The sequence below is a fragment of the Salmo salar genome, chromosome ssa13 (assembly GCF_905237065.1).
Source record: "Salmo salar chromosome ssa13, Ssal_v3.1, whole genome shotgun sequence".
NCBI classification, from domain to species: domain Eukaryota; kingdom Metazoa; phylum Chordata; class Actinopteri; order Salmoniformes; family Salmonidae; genus Salmo; species Salmo salar.
In genome coordinates, this window is record NC_059454.1 from 90269998 (window position 1) to 90286187 (window position 16190).

At 43.5% G+C, this 16190-nt stretch overlaps 2 protein-coding genes across 29 annotated transcripts in view; both read left to right on the plus strand.

Annotated features, from left to right (window-relative positions):
* The window catches only part of LOC106594404 (protocadherin gamma-C5), an 81729-nt gene that overhangs the window by 51252 nt on the left and 14287 nt on the right, over positions 1–16190 (plus strand). For 2 of the 28 annotated variants that reach the window (XM_045692382.1, XM_045692383.1), the window contains exon 1: positions 7996–9617. The exons of 22 other annotated variants lie outside the window; for them this stretch is intronic. In XM_045692382.1, the coding sequence (XP_045548338.1) occupies positions 8070–9617 (1548 nt within the window). In that variant the 5' untranslated portion in view covers positions 7996–8069. 4 more of the 28 variants (XM_045692367.1, XM_045692373.1, XM_045692387.1 and 1 more) reach the window with 4 other exon arrangements.
* Positions 11026–15773, plus strand: LOC123726093 (protocadherin gamma-A10-like). Its single transcript, XM_045692397.1, has one exon. The coding sequence runs from the start codon at positions 12900–12902 to the stop codon at positions 13413–13415; it is 516 nt and encodes a 171-aa protein (XP_045548353.1). The 5' UTR covers positions 11026–12899; the 3' UTR covers positions 13416–15773.

Below are 16190 nucleotides of genomic sequence, written 5' to 3' on the forward strand. Positions count from 1 at the left end.
CGGATTCAGGGTCCCCACCTCTCACATCAAATAAAATAATAACAGTGAATATTTTAGACGTTAATGACAACCCTCCAATTTTCTCCCAAACATCTTACAGTGTCTATGTCAGAGAGAACAATGCTGCTGGATCAAAAATGTGTTCAGTGTCCGCTACAGATCCAGATATAGGTGAGAATGCAAAGATCTCCTATTCTATATTAGACTCTAAAATACAAGACGTGTCAGTCTCCTCCTATATTTATATCAACTCAGATAACGGCAGCATCTACAGCATGCACTCGTTTGACTATGAGAAACTAAAGGTGCTTCAGATTCAGGTGCAGGCAAAGGACCACGGCTCTCCGACTCTGAGCAGCAACACCACGGTTCATGTTTTTATCCTGGACCAGAACGACAATGTCCCCGCTGTTATTTACCCCTCCGCTGTCATGGGCTCTGTCTCCCATCAGAAGATGTCCCGGTCCGCTAAAGCAGGCCACCTCGCAACTAAGATATCGGCAGTGGACGCAGACTCGGGCCACAACGCCTTGATTTCCTATAGGCTGACGGAGGCCACAGACTCGTCTCTGTTCAGTGTTAGTCTTTACACAGGTGAGGTGAGGACAAAACGCGCTGTTTCAGAGCAGGATGACTCCTCTCAGAGGCTGCTTATAGAGATAAAGGACAATGGGGATCCGGTCCAGTCCACCACAGTCACAGTCAATATACTGTTAGAGGACGGGCTACACGAACCCATCTCGGAATACCGACAGAAAACAGCAGAGCCCAGCAAGAGAAACAGTAAAACCACCTTTTATTTGATCGTCTCTCTGGCCTCAGTGTCCGTCTTGTCTTTGTTAACTTTTGTCATCTTAGTGGTGAAGTGCGTTAGAAACAGTAGGAGCAGCTCGAGTTGCTGTATCAGACGGGCTGACTCTGATGGATACAAGAATCCCAACAGAAACCTGCAGATCCAGCTGAATACTGACGGCCCTATTAAGTATGTGGAGGTCCTGGGAGGGGACATGTTGTCTCAGAGCCAGTCGTTCAGGTCGTATCTCTCTCCAATGTCAGAGTTCAGTGATTTCACCCTCGTTAAGCCCAGCAGCACCACTGACTTTAAGGAAATGATAAACGTGCTTGATGCATCTTTACCAGACAGTGCGTGGACTTTCGAGAGTCAACAGGTGAGAATAAAAAAGTAATTAGTTTAATATATTTCTTCTCTTGATTCGATCTAATTTTAATCATAACGTTGTGTATTGTGTTTAGAGGTTTATTGTACTGTCTTTAATCAGAAATGCGCCTGCCGCATTCTTGTGTGTGACACTGTCCACCGCTTTGGGCCTGAAATGGGAAATCCACCATTATTTTAACAATGGTGTTTTAAATTGGCAACCTAGCATAACATTGCCAACGTGTTAAATATATTCTGGATTTCATCGAAATACATTTAATTTTCAGCTTTCAAAACGACTCTTATGTGTATTATATTTATTTCGTTCCACACCATGAATTTGGTGCTCACATTTGTTGAAACAGATTGTTTACCTGCTTGACTGCCTTTGAGGTCAGGATGTATCTTTGTCTTCAAAAGTAGCTTTGTGTCATATCCATTATGACGTTCTAGACTGCCTCTGAAGTTATGTGTTTGTTACATTGTGATATTTTGCCGCTCTGGCATTGTGTGATATTCATAATTACGACTTAGAATACACCTGAAGTCAAGCATAAGGACAATAACAGGACTAGCTAATGTAATAGATCTAACCATGAATCATTTAACATGTGGCTGTTAAATCTACTCATGATAATTAGGAGGGCTATTCATAACAGCTCCTCTCACTCTTGCTTCATGGTATGCACTGTTTCTTTAGGGAGCAGTGCTGCTGATCACAACCATAATCCATTGGAGCGCTGTGCACCAATCATGTGCTGAACTGTGCAAATAGATCTAGTCCCTCCCCGAGCCACAGAACCATAACCCTAACAACGCACAGATGAGCTGGGAGAGAGGGAGCTGCAATATCACTAGGACGGTGATGACAAACCATTTTCAGATGTTAACCAAAATGATACCTGGATAATTTATAATCCAACATTTTCTGGCAATGTATAGCAAACCACCTTGTCTACCCAGTCTACGTTTTGTGAAAAAATGGGGATTCCTATCGGAATTATGTTTTTTCCTTTGCGGACGCTTTGGATGTTATTTCTCTTGTGGAATACAATAGAGGCACAGACACGATATACCATTCCTGAGGAACTAAATGTGGGATCCGTGGTTGGGAACATAGCGATGGATCTGGGTTTGGGAATCTCTGAGATATCTGAACGAAAACTGAGGATAGCCTCGGAGGGTGGTAAGCAGTATTTCAGCGTGGATTTGGGAAAAGGCGAGCTCGTTGTCAATGAGAGAATAGACAGAGAGAATCTGTGCGGACAAAGCGCCAGCTGTATGTTGCCTTTAGAGGCTATAGTACAAAACCCACTACAGCTCCATCGTGTTGAAATTGAGTTACAGGATATAAATGACAATTTTCCAGTTTTTCAAAATAATCAAAATTTTCTAAATATTGCCGAATCTACATTGACAGGTGTAAAATTTCGTTTAGAATCGGCACAAGACCCCGACGTGGGCTCAAATTCCATATGTTCCTACACGCTAAGTAAAAACGACAATTTTGTTTTAAAAGTAAAAATTAGCAAGGATGGAACCAAAGTCCCCGAGTTGGCTTTGGAAAAAATGTTGGACAGAGAACACATACCAGCACACAGTCTAATTCTGACAGCAATAGATTGTGGAACTCCAGCCCGGTCAGGCACAACAAAAATCACTGTTCGGGTGTTGGACCAAAACGACAATGCACCTGTTTTTGAAAAATCTTTATATGGCTTGAAATTGCTGGAAAACACTCTTATCGGCACTGTAGTTTTGACTGTCAAAGCTGTAGATCTTGACGAAGGTGGCAATGGCGAAATAACTTATTCATTTGAACCACATAATCCTGAATCACTTCAGAATCTGTTTTCTATTGACTCACAAACGGGAGATCTCGCAATTAAGGGTGAATTAGATTTTGAAACAGGACGCTATTTGAAATTTGATGTTCTTGCTACAGACAATGGCCCGCTAACTATGCAGGGACTGTGCACTGTTGAGGTAGATGTCGTGGATGTGAATGACAATGTTCCTGATGTTATTTTGAAATCGGAACCTACCCCGGTTAGGGAGGACGCACCTATTGGAACTGTTGTGGCTCTGCTAAGCGCCAAGGACATAGACTTTGGACATAATGGGAAAGTCACTCTAAGTTTACCACCAGGCGTACCTTTTAAATTAAAACAATCAGTGTCCAATAATTATGCTTTAGTTACCGACTCCATTTTGGATCGAGAATCATATCCGGATTACACCATTGAGATAATGGCAGTTGATGCTGGATCACCTCCTCTCTCATCCAAAAAGATGATTCATGTCAGTGTTCTTGACGTCAATGACAACCCTCCAATTTTCTCCCAAACATCTTACACTGTCTATATCAGAGAGAACAATGCTGCTGGATCAATAATGTGTTCAGTGTCCGCTACAGATCCAGATATAGGTGAGAATGCAAAGATCTCCTATTCTATATTAGACTCTAAAATACAAGACGTGTCAGTCTCCTCCTATATTTACATCAACTCAGATAACGGCAGCATCTACAGCATGCACTCGTTTGACTATGAGAAACTAAAGGTGCTTCAGATTCAGGTGCAGGCAAAGGACCACGGCTCTCCGTCTCTGAGCAGCAACACCACGGTTCATGTTTTTATCCTGGACCAGAACGACAATGTCCCCGCTGTTATTTACCCCTCCGCTGTCATGGGCTCTGTCTCCCATCAGAAGATGCCCCGGTCCGCTAAAGCAGGCCACCTCACAACTAAGATATCGGCAGTGGACGCAGACTCGGGCCACAACGCCTTGATTTCCTATAGGCTGACGGAGGCCACAGACTCGTCTCTGTTCAGTGTTAGTCTTTACACAGGTGAGGTGAGGACAAAACGCGCTGTTTCAGAGCAGGATGACTCCTCTCAGAGGCTGCTTATAGAGATAAAGGACAATGGGGATCCGGTCCAGTCCACCACAGTCACAGTCAATATACTGTTAGAGGACGGGCTACACGAACCCATCTCGGAATACCGCCAGAAAACAACAGAGCCCAGCAAGAGAAACAGTAAAACCACCTTTTATTTGATCATCTCTCTGGCCTCAGTGTCCGTCTTGTCTTTGTTAACTTTCCTCATCTTAGTGGTGAAGTGCGTTAGAAACAGTAGGAGCAGCTCGAGTTGCTGTATCAGACGGGCTGAATCTGATGGATACAAGAATCCCAACAGAAACCTGCAGATCCAGCTGAATACTGACGGCCCTATTAAGTATGTGGAGGTCCTGGGAGGGGACATGTTGTCTCAGAGCCAGTCGTTCAGGTCGTATCTCTCTCCAATGTCAGAGTTCAGTGATTTCACCCTCGTTAAGCCCAGCAGCACCACTGACTTTAAGGAAATGATAAACGTGCTTGACGCATCTTTACCAGACAGTGCGTGGACGTTCGAGAGCCAACAGGTGAGCTCATAGTAAAAGAATTTACTTCAGTGAGGTAATATCAGTGAAAAATAATGTGAATATAGGAATGGAATGACTTAAATGTTATTTTTACTCATCTTAAATGTGAAGCACAATTTTAAGTTAAAATAACTTGATCCAAGCTTTTTTCACTTCATACTTGTCTTTTCCCTTCTTTAACCGCATATTATGTTTTGAACGAGGCCAACATGCTATTTCCTTATTCGAAAATAACATTTTTTCTTTAGCATATTTCTTCACTTGAATGTTATCAAAACAGACAGGATATGTAAAACCCAGAGTTTTAAAGAACTTCACAAGTTAACCTGTCTGGGAACGTGGGAAGCTTGGTCCCACCCTAGTCAACAGCCAGTGGAATCGCGTCGTGCGAAATACAAAACTTCATAAATGCTATAACTTCAATTTTTCAAACATATAACTATTTTACACCATTTTATAGATACACCTCTCCTGAATCGAACCACGTTGTACGATTTCAAAAAGGCTTTACAGCAAAAGCAAAACATTAGATTATGTTAGGAGAGTACCCTACCAAAAAAAATCACACTGCCATTTTCAAAGCAACTACATGCATCACAAATACCCAAAACACCGCTAAATGCAGCACTAACCTTTGACAATCTTCATCAGATGACACTCCTAGGACATCATGTTACACAATACATGCATTTTTTGTTCGATAAAGTTCATATTTATATATAAAAACAGCATTTTACATCGGCGCGTGACGTTCAGAAAATATTTTCCCTCAAATGCTTCCAGTGAATCAGCGCTACAATTTACAAAATTACTATTCGAAACATTGTTAAAATGTAATATTGTCATTCAAAGAATTATAGATTAACATCTCGTGAATACAACCGCATTGCCAGATTTAAAAATAACTTTACTGGGAAATCACACTTTGCAATAAACGATGTGGTATGCTCAGAAAAATAAGCTAGGCGATACATGTTAGCGGCATCTTGGAACCATCTAAAATCAAATATACTATTGTAAATATTCCCTTACCTTTGATTATCTTCATCAGAAAGCACTTCCAGGAATCCCAGGTCCACAACAAATGTAGTTTTGTTCGAAAAAGTTAATAATTTATGTCCCAATAGCTCCTTCTTGTTACCACGTTCCGAAGGTTACTCATACTGAAGCGCGCGGGACTTGTCGTCACGAATGTGAAAAAAATATATATTTATGTTCGTTCAAACATGCCAAACGTTGTATAACATAAATCTTTAGGGCCTTTTTCAACCAGAGCTTCAATAATATTCAAGGCGGAAAATTGCATTGTCTTACTAAACGTTTCGGAACAAAAGGGTTCCCATGGGCGTCCGCGTCATAGTAGTAATGGCCCTCCCCCTGTGACCAACTTCCCAAGCCTCTCTTTGGGTCAGTTTCTACCATAGAAGACTCAAACCACTTTGTAAAGACTGTTGACATCTAGTGGAAGCCTTAGGAAGTTCTAAATGATTAATAAGTCCCTGTGTGTTTCAATGGCAAAGGCTTGAAGTGATTCCACACATCAGATTTCCACTTCCTGTTAGGATTTGTCTCAGGGTTTGACTGCCATATGAGTTCTGTTAAACTCACAGACACCATTCAAACAGTTTTAGAAACTTTAGAGTGTTTTCTATCAAAATCTACTAATTATATGCATATTCTAGTTACTGGCCAGGAGTACTAACCAGATTAAATCGGGTACGTTTTTTATCCTGCCGTGCAAATACTGCTCCCTATCCCCAACAGGTTTTAACAGGTTCACTGAAATGACGTTTATTTTTTATTTTTATGAACGCAATTGAGAAGTGTTACACTCAAATGAAATGATACTCAAATTATATCTGTGATATAAATGATATCTGTGACATAAATGAGCAGTAAGAAATGAGCATGTATATGCTTTCAGGAATGGGATTATTTGTTTACCTCATTGCCAGCAGAGAGCGGTTTTTACATTTCATCACCATGGACAGCGACAATCGCTCTTTACTGGCCAGGAAACACTTTGCTTGCTGTATTGTTTCTGCCGTTTGTACCACACGTCTGCTAGACATAGGTCCACTTTCAATTAGTTTTAAATGATTTACTTTGACCTTCAGATAAAGGGCTATTGCGATGATTATCCTCACTGTCAATATTTCACAATCATTGCTGTCAAGGGAAAGCGGTCATTTTGCATTCCCTCATGAATACCATCTCCATTTCTTCATGAATGCTCTGGTGTGTTAACAGGTTTGAAACGCTGACTCCTATGCCAGAAAGATGGCTATGACTTTAACAGCCACTCGGTTTTTAATTGGTTTAAACGTTGCTGTGCTCTGCCCCAATAGCATGCTTAACTGTACAAAAAGATCTACTCCCTCCCCCATCGTCAGCATCGCAGCCCATACAATGCATAGAGCTGGGAGAGACGGAGCTGTGCTCACCCATTCATTCACCGTGGAATTAGATACCTGGCTAAAAAGGACATGTGATCAATAACAATTTCCATGGAATATTTTATTCTAAACATGTTTTTCACGCGTTATTTTTTTCCGAGTACAGCAATATGAGGAAATTCAAATTGAAAGAGAGGTCGCGCCTGAGCGATTGGAGAGGACAAGTGCTATGGCTGTTCAGTTTCTTTTTGTCTTGGAATACAACAGGAGCACAGATTCGTTACACTGTTCCAGAGGAATTTAGCGTGGGATCCGTGCTTGGCAATATAGCTAAAGATCTAGATTTGGATGTAACTGAGATTTCTGATCGTAAGTTGAGGATAGCCTCCGTGGCTGGTAAGCAGTATTTCCGTGTGAATTTGGGTAAGGGCGACCTGGTTGTGAGCGATAGAATTGACAGAGAAAGTCTGTGCGGACAAAGCGTCAGTTGTCTCTTGCCATTAGAAGTCATCGTTGAGAATCCTCTAAAGCTCCACAGAGTGGAAGTTGAAATTAAGGATATAAATGACAATGCTCCACAATTTCAATCAACAGAGCGGACATTGAAAATCGCAGAATCTACGGCTCCTGGTATGCGCTTTTCTTTGGAGAGCGCGCAGGATCCTGACGTTGGCGATAATTCCTTAAAATCTTACACTCTCAGCAAAAACGAACATTTCAGCTTGAAAGTAAAGGAGGTTGGCGATGGAAGAAAAGTGCCTGAATTAGTATTGGAGAACGCACTGGACCGAGAAAATAAGGTAGCATACCAACTGTTGTTGACAGCCTTGGATGGTGGCTCTCCAGCCAGATCTGGGACCTCGCAGATAACCGTTGTTGTCCTTGATATAAATGATAACAACCCCGTATTCGAAAAATCGTCATATGAAGTGTCTCTAAAGGAAAATAGTCAACAAGGCACATCTTTCTTAACGGTTGAGGCAAAGGATTTGGACGATGGCCCAAATGGTGAGATTGAATATTCTTTCAGTGATCATACTGCACAGTCCATAAAGAATTTATTTGACATCAATCCAAAAACGGGGGAGATGTATTTAAATGGTATCCTGGATTACGAAAACACTCCCTCACACAGAATCGAGATTATTGCTAAAGATAAAGGCATGCCTGAAATGGAGGGACAGTGCAGCGTCCAGATTGATATCATAGACGTCAATGACAACCCTCCCCAAATTACCCTCACTTCTACACCAAGCCCAGTGCGTGAGGACTCACCCAAGGGGACTGTAGTGGCTTTGATTAGTGCATGGGATCCTGACTCTGGGGAAAATGGAAAAGTGACATTACAAATCCCACCAGGATATCCTTTTACACTAGAACCTTCTTTTTCCGATCATTACACGTTAGTCACCAATGGTGTTCTAGACAGAGAGACGTTCCCAGAGTACAGCATAGAGATAACAGCTACTGATTCTGGCTTCTCCCCTCTGAGCAGCAGGAAAACTATCCCAGTACGTATCCTTGATGTCAATGATAATCCACCCAGGTTTCCAGGCAATGCGTATACCGTGTATGTCAATGAGAATAACTCACCTGGTTCTATTATCTGTTCCGTGTCTGCATCGGACATGGATTTTGGAGATAATGCTAAGATCTCCTATTCTATATTAGACTGTACAGTACAAGACGTGTCAGTCTCCTCCTATATTTACATCAACTCAGATAACGGCAGCATCTACAGCATGCACTCGTTTGACTATGAGAAACTAAAGGTGTTTCAGATTCAGGTGCAGGCAAAGGACCACGGCTCTCCGTCTCTGAGCAGCAACACCACGGTTCATGTTTTTATCCTGGACCAGAACGACAATGTCCCCGCTGTTATTTACCCCTCCGCTGTCATGGGCTCTGTCTCCCATCAGAAGATGTCCCGGTCCGCTAAAGCAGGCCACCTCGCAACTAAGATATCGGCAGTGGACGCAGACTCGGGCCACAACGCCTTGATTTCCTATAGGCTGACGGAGGCCACAGACTCGTCTCTGTTCAGTGTTAGTCTTTACACAGGTGAGGTGAGGACAAACTGCGCTGTTTCAGAGCAGGATGACTCCTCTCAGAGGCTGCTTATAGAGATAAAGGACAATGGGGATCCGGTCCAGTCCACCACAGTCACAGTCAATATACTGTTAGAGGACGGGCTACACGAACCCATCTCGGAATACCGCCAGAAAACAACAGAGCCCAGCAAGAGAAACAGTAAAACCACCTTTTATTTGATCATCTCTCTGGCCTCAGTGTCCGTCTTGTCTTTGTTAACTTTTGTCATCTTAGTGGTGAAGTGCGTTAGAAACAGTAGGAGCAGCTCGAGTTGCTGTATCAGACGGGCTGAATCTGATGGATACAAGAATCCCAACAGAAACCTGCAGATCCAGCTGAATACTGACGGCCCTATTAAGTATGTGGAGGTCCTGGGAGGGGACATGTTGTCTCAGAGCCAGTCGTTCAGGTCGTATCTCTCTCCAATGTCAGAGTTCAGTGATTTCACCCTCGTTAAGCCCAGCAGCACCACTGACTTTAAGGAAATGATAAACGTGCTTGACGCATCTTTACCTGATAGTACGTGGACATTCGAGAGCCAACAGGTGAGCATACCAAGCCCAGTGCGTGAGGACTCACCCAATGGAACTGTTGTGGCTCTGATAAGCGCAAAGGACCTAGACTTTGGACAAATGGAAAAGTCACTCTAAGTTTCCCACCAGGCTATCCTTTTAAACTAAAACAATCAGTTTCCAATAATTATGCTTTAGTTACCGACTCATTTTGGATCGAGAATCATATCCGGATTACACCATTGAGATAATGGCAGCTACTGATGCTGGCTCCCTCCCCTCTCATCCAAAAAGATGATTCATGTCAGTACGTTCCTTGATGTCAATGACAACCCTCCAATTTTCTCCAGCAAACATCTTACACTGTCTATATCAGTGAGAACAATGCTGACCTGGATCTATTATCTGTTCCGTGTCCGCTACAGACCAGGATATAGGAGAGAATGCAAAGATCTCCTATTCTATATTAGACTGTACAGTACAAGACGTGTCAGTCTCCTCCTATATTTACATCAACTCAGATAACGGCAGCATCTACAGCATGCACTCGTTTGACTATGAGAAACTAAAGGTGCTTCAGATTCAGGTGCAGGCAAAGGACCACGGCTCTCCGTCTCTGAGCAGCAACACCACGGTTCATGTTTTTATCCTGGACCAGAACGACAATGTCCCCGCTGTTATTTACCCCTCCGCTGTCATGGGCTCTGTCTCCCATCAGAAGATGCCCCGGTCCGCTAAAGCAGGCCACCTCGCAACTAAGATATCGGCAGTGGACGCAGACTCGGGCCACAACGCCTTGATTTCCTATAGGCTGACGGAGGCCACAGACTCGTCTCTGTTCAGTGTTAGTCTTTACACAGGTGAGGTGAGGACAAAACGCGCTGTTTCAGAGCAGGATGACTCCTCTCAGAGGCTGCTTATAGAGATAAAGGACAATGGGGATCCGGTCCAGTCCACCACAGTCACAGTCAATATACTGTTAGAGGACGGGCTACACGAACCCATCTCGGAATACCGCCAGAAAACAACAGAGCCCAGCAAGAGAAACAGTAAAACCACCTTTTATTTGATCATCTCTCTGGCCTCAGTGTCCGTCTTGTCTTTGTTAACTTTTGTCATCTTAGTGGTGAAGTGCGTTAGAAACAGTAGGAGCAGCTCGAGTTGCTGTATCAGACGGGCTGAATCTGATGGATACAAGAATCCCAACAGAAACCTGCAGATCCAGCTGAATACTGACGGCCCTATTAAGTATGTGGAGGTCCTGGGAGGGGACATGTTGTCTCAGAGCCAGTCGTTCAGGTCGTATCTCTCTCCAATGTCAGAGTTCAGTGATTTCACCCTCGTTAAGCCCAGCAGCACCACTGACTTTAAGGAAATGATAAACGTGCTTGACGCATCTTTACCTGATAGTACGTGGACATTCGAGAGCCAACAGGTGAGCATAGACTGAACGAAGTACCAGACATCCAGTCAGTACTCAACCCTCAAGTTTTTCATAGGAATTTGGACAGTGCAATGTTATTTCATTATTAGACGATGAATGTGGTAGGCTACGTTGCGGATATGTTTGCGTAAATTTCAAATATTTATTGAATGACTCAATTGACGAAAACTGTTACTTTCGTGGCAATTCTATAATAATATCTATATTGTTTAGGTTTCTAGTTGGGAGGACTCATAGAATTTGTCTCCAGATTTATTAAAGCTTTTGTACATTTTTTCTCCCGTAAAACCAAGAGAAAACGAAGATAAAGTTGTATTGTCTATTATTATTACCTCCCTCATCCTTTCATTTTTATTTGGACCTGTTCATCTTTTATTTCGGTGTACATAACTCGTTTTGGTGTGTGAGTGTGTGTGTCCGTGTGTACTTGCGCGTGTGTGTTCGCCTGCACGCGCTGTGTAGCGGATGTGGCAAACTAATGAGAGCCGCTGATATTGTCCTACAATTGGAGAGTTTCCTGCTTTTGTTTGGAGACCCAGGCACCTCCTCTGAAAAAGTGTTCCTTCAGAAGCTAAAGGAACTTTGCGCGTGGAAGGGAGTCGGTGTTAACTTCTTATTTATTTTCTCTAAATTATCATATTTGAAAGTTATTGAAGCTCTTGGAGCGTTATTTTTGTTACTGTGTGGTTCAATGATAAAATAGGATATTTCCCCGATATGAGGAGTTGAACAATCTGAGTTTTGGAGACAAGAAGAAAGGCCTTGGGATGGCCGGTGCTCTGGCTCTCCTCTCCGCTTTATACAGCGCATCATCTTCCGCTGAACTTTCTTATTCCGTATTGGAGGATTTAAAACCGAGGTCCTTTGTCGGGACACAGTGAAGGACTTGGGCCTCGGCGTACTAATTCATGTGAACTGAAACCCACAAGTTGTGTCTGAATCTTTTGCCAAGTATTTTGACGTGAACGCGAGTTTTAGTAATCAAACAAACTATGGACAGAGAACGTCTTTGTGCATTAACTTTGCCATGTTCTCTTACTGTTCAAATTGTTTTTCAAAACCCTCAGGAATTCCACCGTTTTGTCATAAAAAAAGATTTATCTTGAAGTATCTGAGGCTACCGTACCGGGCACCGGGTTTTGTTTGGACAGTACACCGGATCTAGATGTAGACATCAACTCATTACGCACATTCATCCTCAGTCGTATTGAAAGTTGAATCAAAAAGTGATGGCAGGAAATCCCCCGAGTTATTACTGGAGAAACCTCTGGACAGTGAAAAGCAGTCAGTATTCCACCTGCTGCTTGCTGCTGTAGATGGTAGACAACCTGAGAAATCAGGGACTACTTCTGTTCTTATTAATATACTAGATGTCAATGGCAATGCTCCAGTACTTGACCAGCTAATGAAAACAGCTAGTTTAATGGAAAACTCTCCACCAAGCACATTATTGACTAAACTCAGGGCATCTGGCTCTGATTCTGGTCTTAATGGGGAGATATCTTAACTCTTTAGTAATATATCTTAACTCTTTAGTAAGTACGGATTTCACCTGTCTTCGGGTGAAATCCGAGTGAAAGGAGAGGTGGATTATGAAATGGCTGACAGTTATGACATCACTGTGAATGCCAGGGCCCCCGCCATGGGAGGCTCCTGTCACATTCAAGTCAAAATCAATGACATGAATGACAACAAGCCAAAGATAATCATAAATGCATGGTCCAGGAGGACGTATAATCAGACACTGTCATAGCCTTGATCACTTGTAGAAATGGGGAGGTTGACGTCCGCATTCCCTCTGGGTTTTAATTTATGCCCTGGTTACAGACGGCCCTTTGGACCGAGAGGCTGTGACTGAATACACCATCACCATGACAGCCACAGACTCCGGCTCTCCCCCTCGCTCTGCACTACAGCCCATTGTGGTCGCTCTTCCAGGTGTAAATGACAATGCCCCCCTCTTCTCCCAGTCCTCCTACTCTGTTGATATAGCGGAGAACAATGCCCATGGTGCTCTCCTCCTGACTGTGACTGTGTTCGACCAGGACCTCGGCCAGAACGCCCGCCTCTCCTTCTCCATCCTGGATCGTGAGGTGCAAGGCTCGGCCGTGTCCTCTTTGGTCTACGTAAACTCTGAGAACGGCGACCTGCATGCCATTCGTGCCCTCGACCATGAGCAGGGGAATGTGTTCCAGGTGCAGGTTAAGGAGGCGGGGATAACCGTACAGAGCTCCATTGTGACCATGCATGTGTTTGTGATCGATGAGAATGACCACGCACCTGCCCTGATCTATCCCGCTCCGCCCCCAGACGGTGTGCTGCAGCTGTCTGTACCCCTCTCGGGCTGGTTTAGGACACCTGGGGCCTCATTTATAAAATGGACTTAGGATCTATTTTGATCTTAAGTATGACTTACGCAGAAAACCACGTGTAAGTAGTTATTTATAAAACCTTACTTTGACGTGGGAATTATCTTATCTCTACGCAAAGTCTAGACTTGACGTAAGTGATTTTCCTGCTGGTTATGTAGGGATATTCTTTTTTTCCCTTGCAGTTTAAGGTCAGACACTTTCTTTTTCACATCAGCCACAGTTCTGTCTTGCTGCCCCACCTCGTTCACTCGAGTGGCGACACACTCCCAAGCTACCTGTTTGGCTTTGTTTGTCAACCCACTATTTAGTCCACTGAATAATATGTGTTGCCTGTCTTCAATCTCCTCTACCATCGCCGTGATCTCGTCTTCCAAAAAGTTTGCTTTTCTCTTTTGATCCATGGCTAATCCTGACTAAACCCTCATTTGTGCTAGCATTCTATAAAGGGAAATTGCGGATTGTAAGGCACGTTCAGGTGTCGTCAATTTGAAGTTAATTTGAGATTTACAGATCACAGGTGCATAAGTTACAAATGGACTTCTTAGAACCTGCGTAAGCAAGGTTGTTTATGCTCAGTATCTTTTATGAATCCAACGTAAGCACACCGTCTGAAATGATCTTACGACTAAGTTCAAATATAAATCTAAGAACATTTTTATAAATGAGGCCCCTGGTCAACAGGGTGGTGTGTGGGGACCCAGACAGTGGGCACAATGCCTGGCTCTTCTACAGCCTCTCTGGGAGGGACGCAGGGCTCTTCCATGCGCACGGCCCATAGATTTGAGGAGGAAGATGCTACATTCAGTGCTGGTGCAGGACAGTGGTAAGCCTGCTCTCTCCACCAGTGTGCCAGTCAATATCACTGTGTCTGAGAAGGGTGCAGACATGTGGTCCCGTGTGGCTCAGTTGGTAGAGCATGGTGTTTGCAACACCAGGGTTGTGGGTTCAATTCCCACGGGGGACCAGTACGGAGAAAAAATGTATCAAATGTATGCATTCACTAGTGTAAGTCGCTCTGGATAAGAGTGTCTGCTAAATGACTAAAATGTAGACACGTCCTCCCAGCTCAGCAGGGCTCTGGCCTTACCCTGGCTCTGATTGGCTATCTGGCCTGTGTCTCGGTTGTGTGTTTGGTGACAAGCATTGGCGTGGTGATGCGCTGGATGAGACACAGAGGCTACCTGACTTGGTTGGGCCTGGGCCCCAAGCGGGCCCTGCACTCCTACTCTCATAAAGACCTCCACCTGCAGCTCAACATGGACAGGTCGCTGCGTGATGTGGAGGGGGGCCCCCCAGCAGTGACAGAGACATTGTGTTTGTTAAAGCTCCCATGATGAACCAGAACACTGAGTGTAACCCTCTTCAACAAATACACTAGGAATGTAGCCTATGTGAGGGCTCTCTAAAACTAATGAGATAAGACCGTGTCAAGACTTAAACGTAAGAGTGCATCTGTATATGTGTGTGGGTGTTTAGATGTTAAACCACTTGTGGTTACCTCTCAGGAAAATACTTAGTGATTTAAAGACACTTGTGAAATCTCAGGGAAGTACAGAATGTTTTGTTTGTGATTAAGTGCTTAAATCCCAGTGTTGTATCCTCTTGTCTGCCAGGGGGAGACTGAATATTTCATATGACTGCGGAGGAACGCTCTCTGTACTAGACATGCTATTACACTGAGGGTGTTCTCACTCAACATGTGTTCATTTGCACAGTGACAGGGATGGGGAGGGACATGGTGAGTAGGATGTGGAGGTATGTGGCAGTACGGGTCATAATAATGAAGATATCGAGGTCAGCTGTTGACCTTTGACTGCTTATTGAATGAGGTAAAGCTAATAGATTGGGGTTGTTGAATTGAACCTATAGCCAGTAGCCACCTCTCATGACCTCACCAAACAGAGTGCCTGACTTTCTCTCTGTCTGACTTTTATGTGACTCATCCCTTTAATTGGCAACTCCCTGAGTCAAGCCTCAGTCATAAATAAATGGAAATAGACCTTCATAGAGAGGATTGTTTTTTGCTGTATACTTATCACATATTTGACCTGCTTTTAATCAGAACTATATTTGTCATATATTGCTGAGCATATCTGTTTATTGAACTTCATGATTCCTTGTTGCTTCATATGAAAGTACAGTAATTACTCCTGCATGGCACATCACCCATTCATAGAGAGTATTCCAGTGTATGAGAGTATTACAGGCCTGCATAGGGCTTCTCTAGGCTGCAGGCCTGGCAGGGCTCTGTCTGTGTAATCCAGCCCAGGGTTTAGAGGATCAGTGGGGCAGGGCAGGGCTGCAGATTACTGACTGACTGACTGACTGACTGACTGACTCTCTCTCTCTCTCTCTCTCTCTCTCTCTCTCTCTCTCTCTCTCTCCTCTCTCTCGCTCTCAGTTCAATTCAAGGGGCTTTATTGGCATGGGAAACATATGTTAACATTTGCAAAGCAAGTGGAGTAGATAATAAACAATAGTGAAATAAACAATAAAAATGAAGAGTAAACATTAAACTCACAAAAGTTCCAAAAGAGTAAAATATTATGTATATATACAGTGTCTCTCTCTCTCAGCCTGGCTTTGGCTAATGATCCAGGGTTTGGAATGAGATATTCCCTCATCTATAGCAGATATAGCTTGAGTGGAAAGCTCCTTTGTCAATACATTGGGAGAACTGTGGTTAAATATTTAGCATTATTAAGCTTGTTTTGAAGTTGCTTGTAACAGGAGTATGTTTGATCCTTCCTCTCAGCGGACTCGCTCAAGCACATCACTGGCAAAATAGTT

Excerpts from the sequence above, each read along its gene's own strand:
- LOC123726093 (XM_045692397.1), top strand. The coding sequence starts at position 12,900 with ATGACAGCCACAGACTCCGGCTCTCCCCCTCGCTCTGCACTACAGCCC.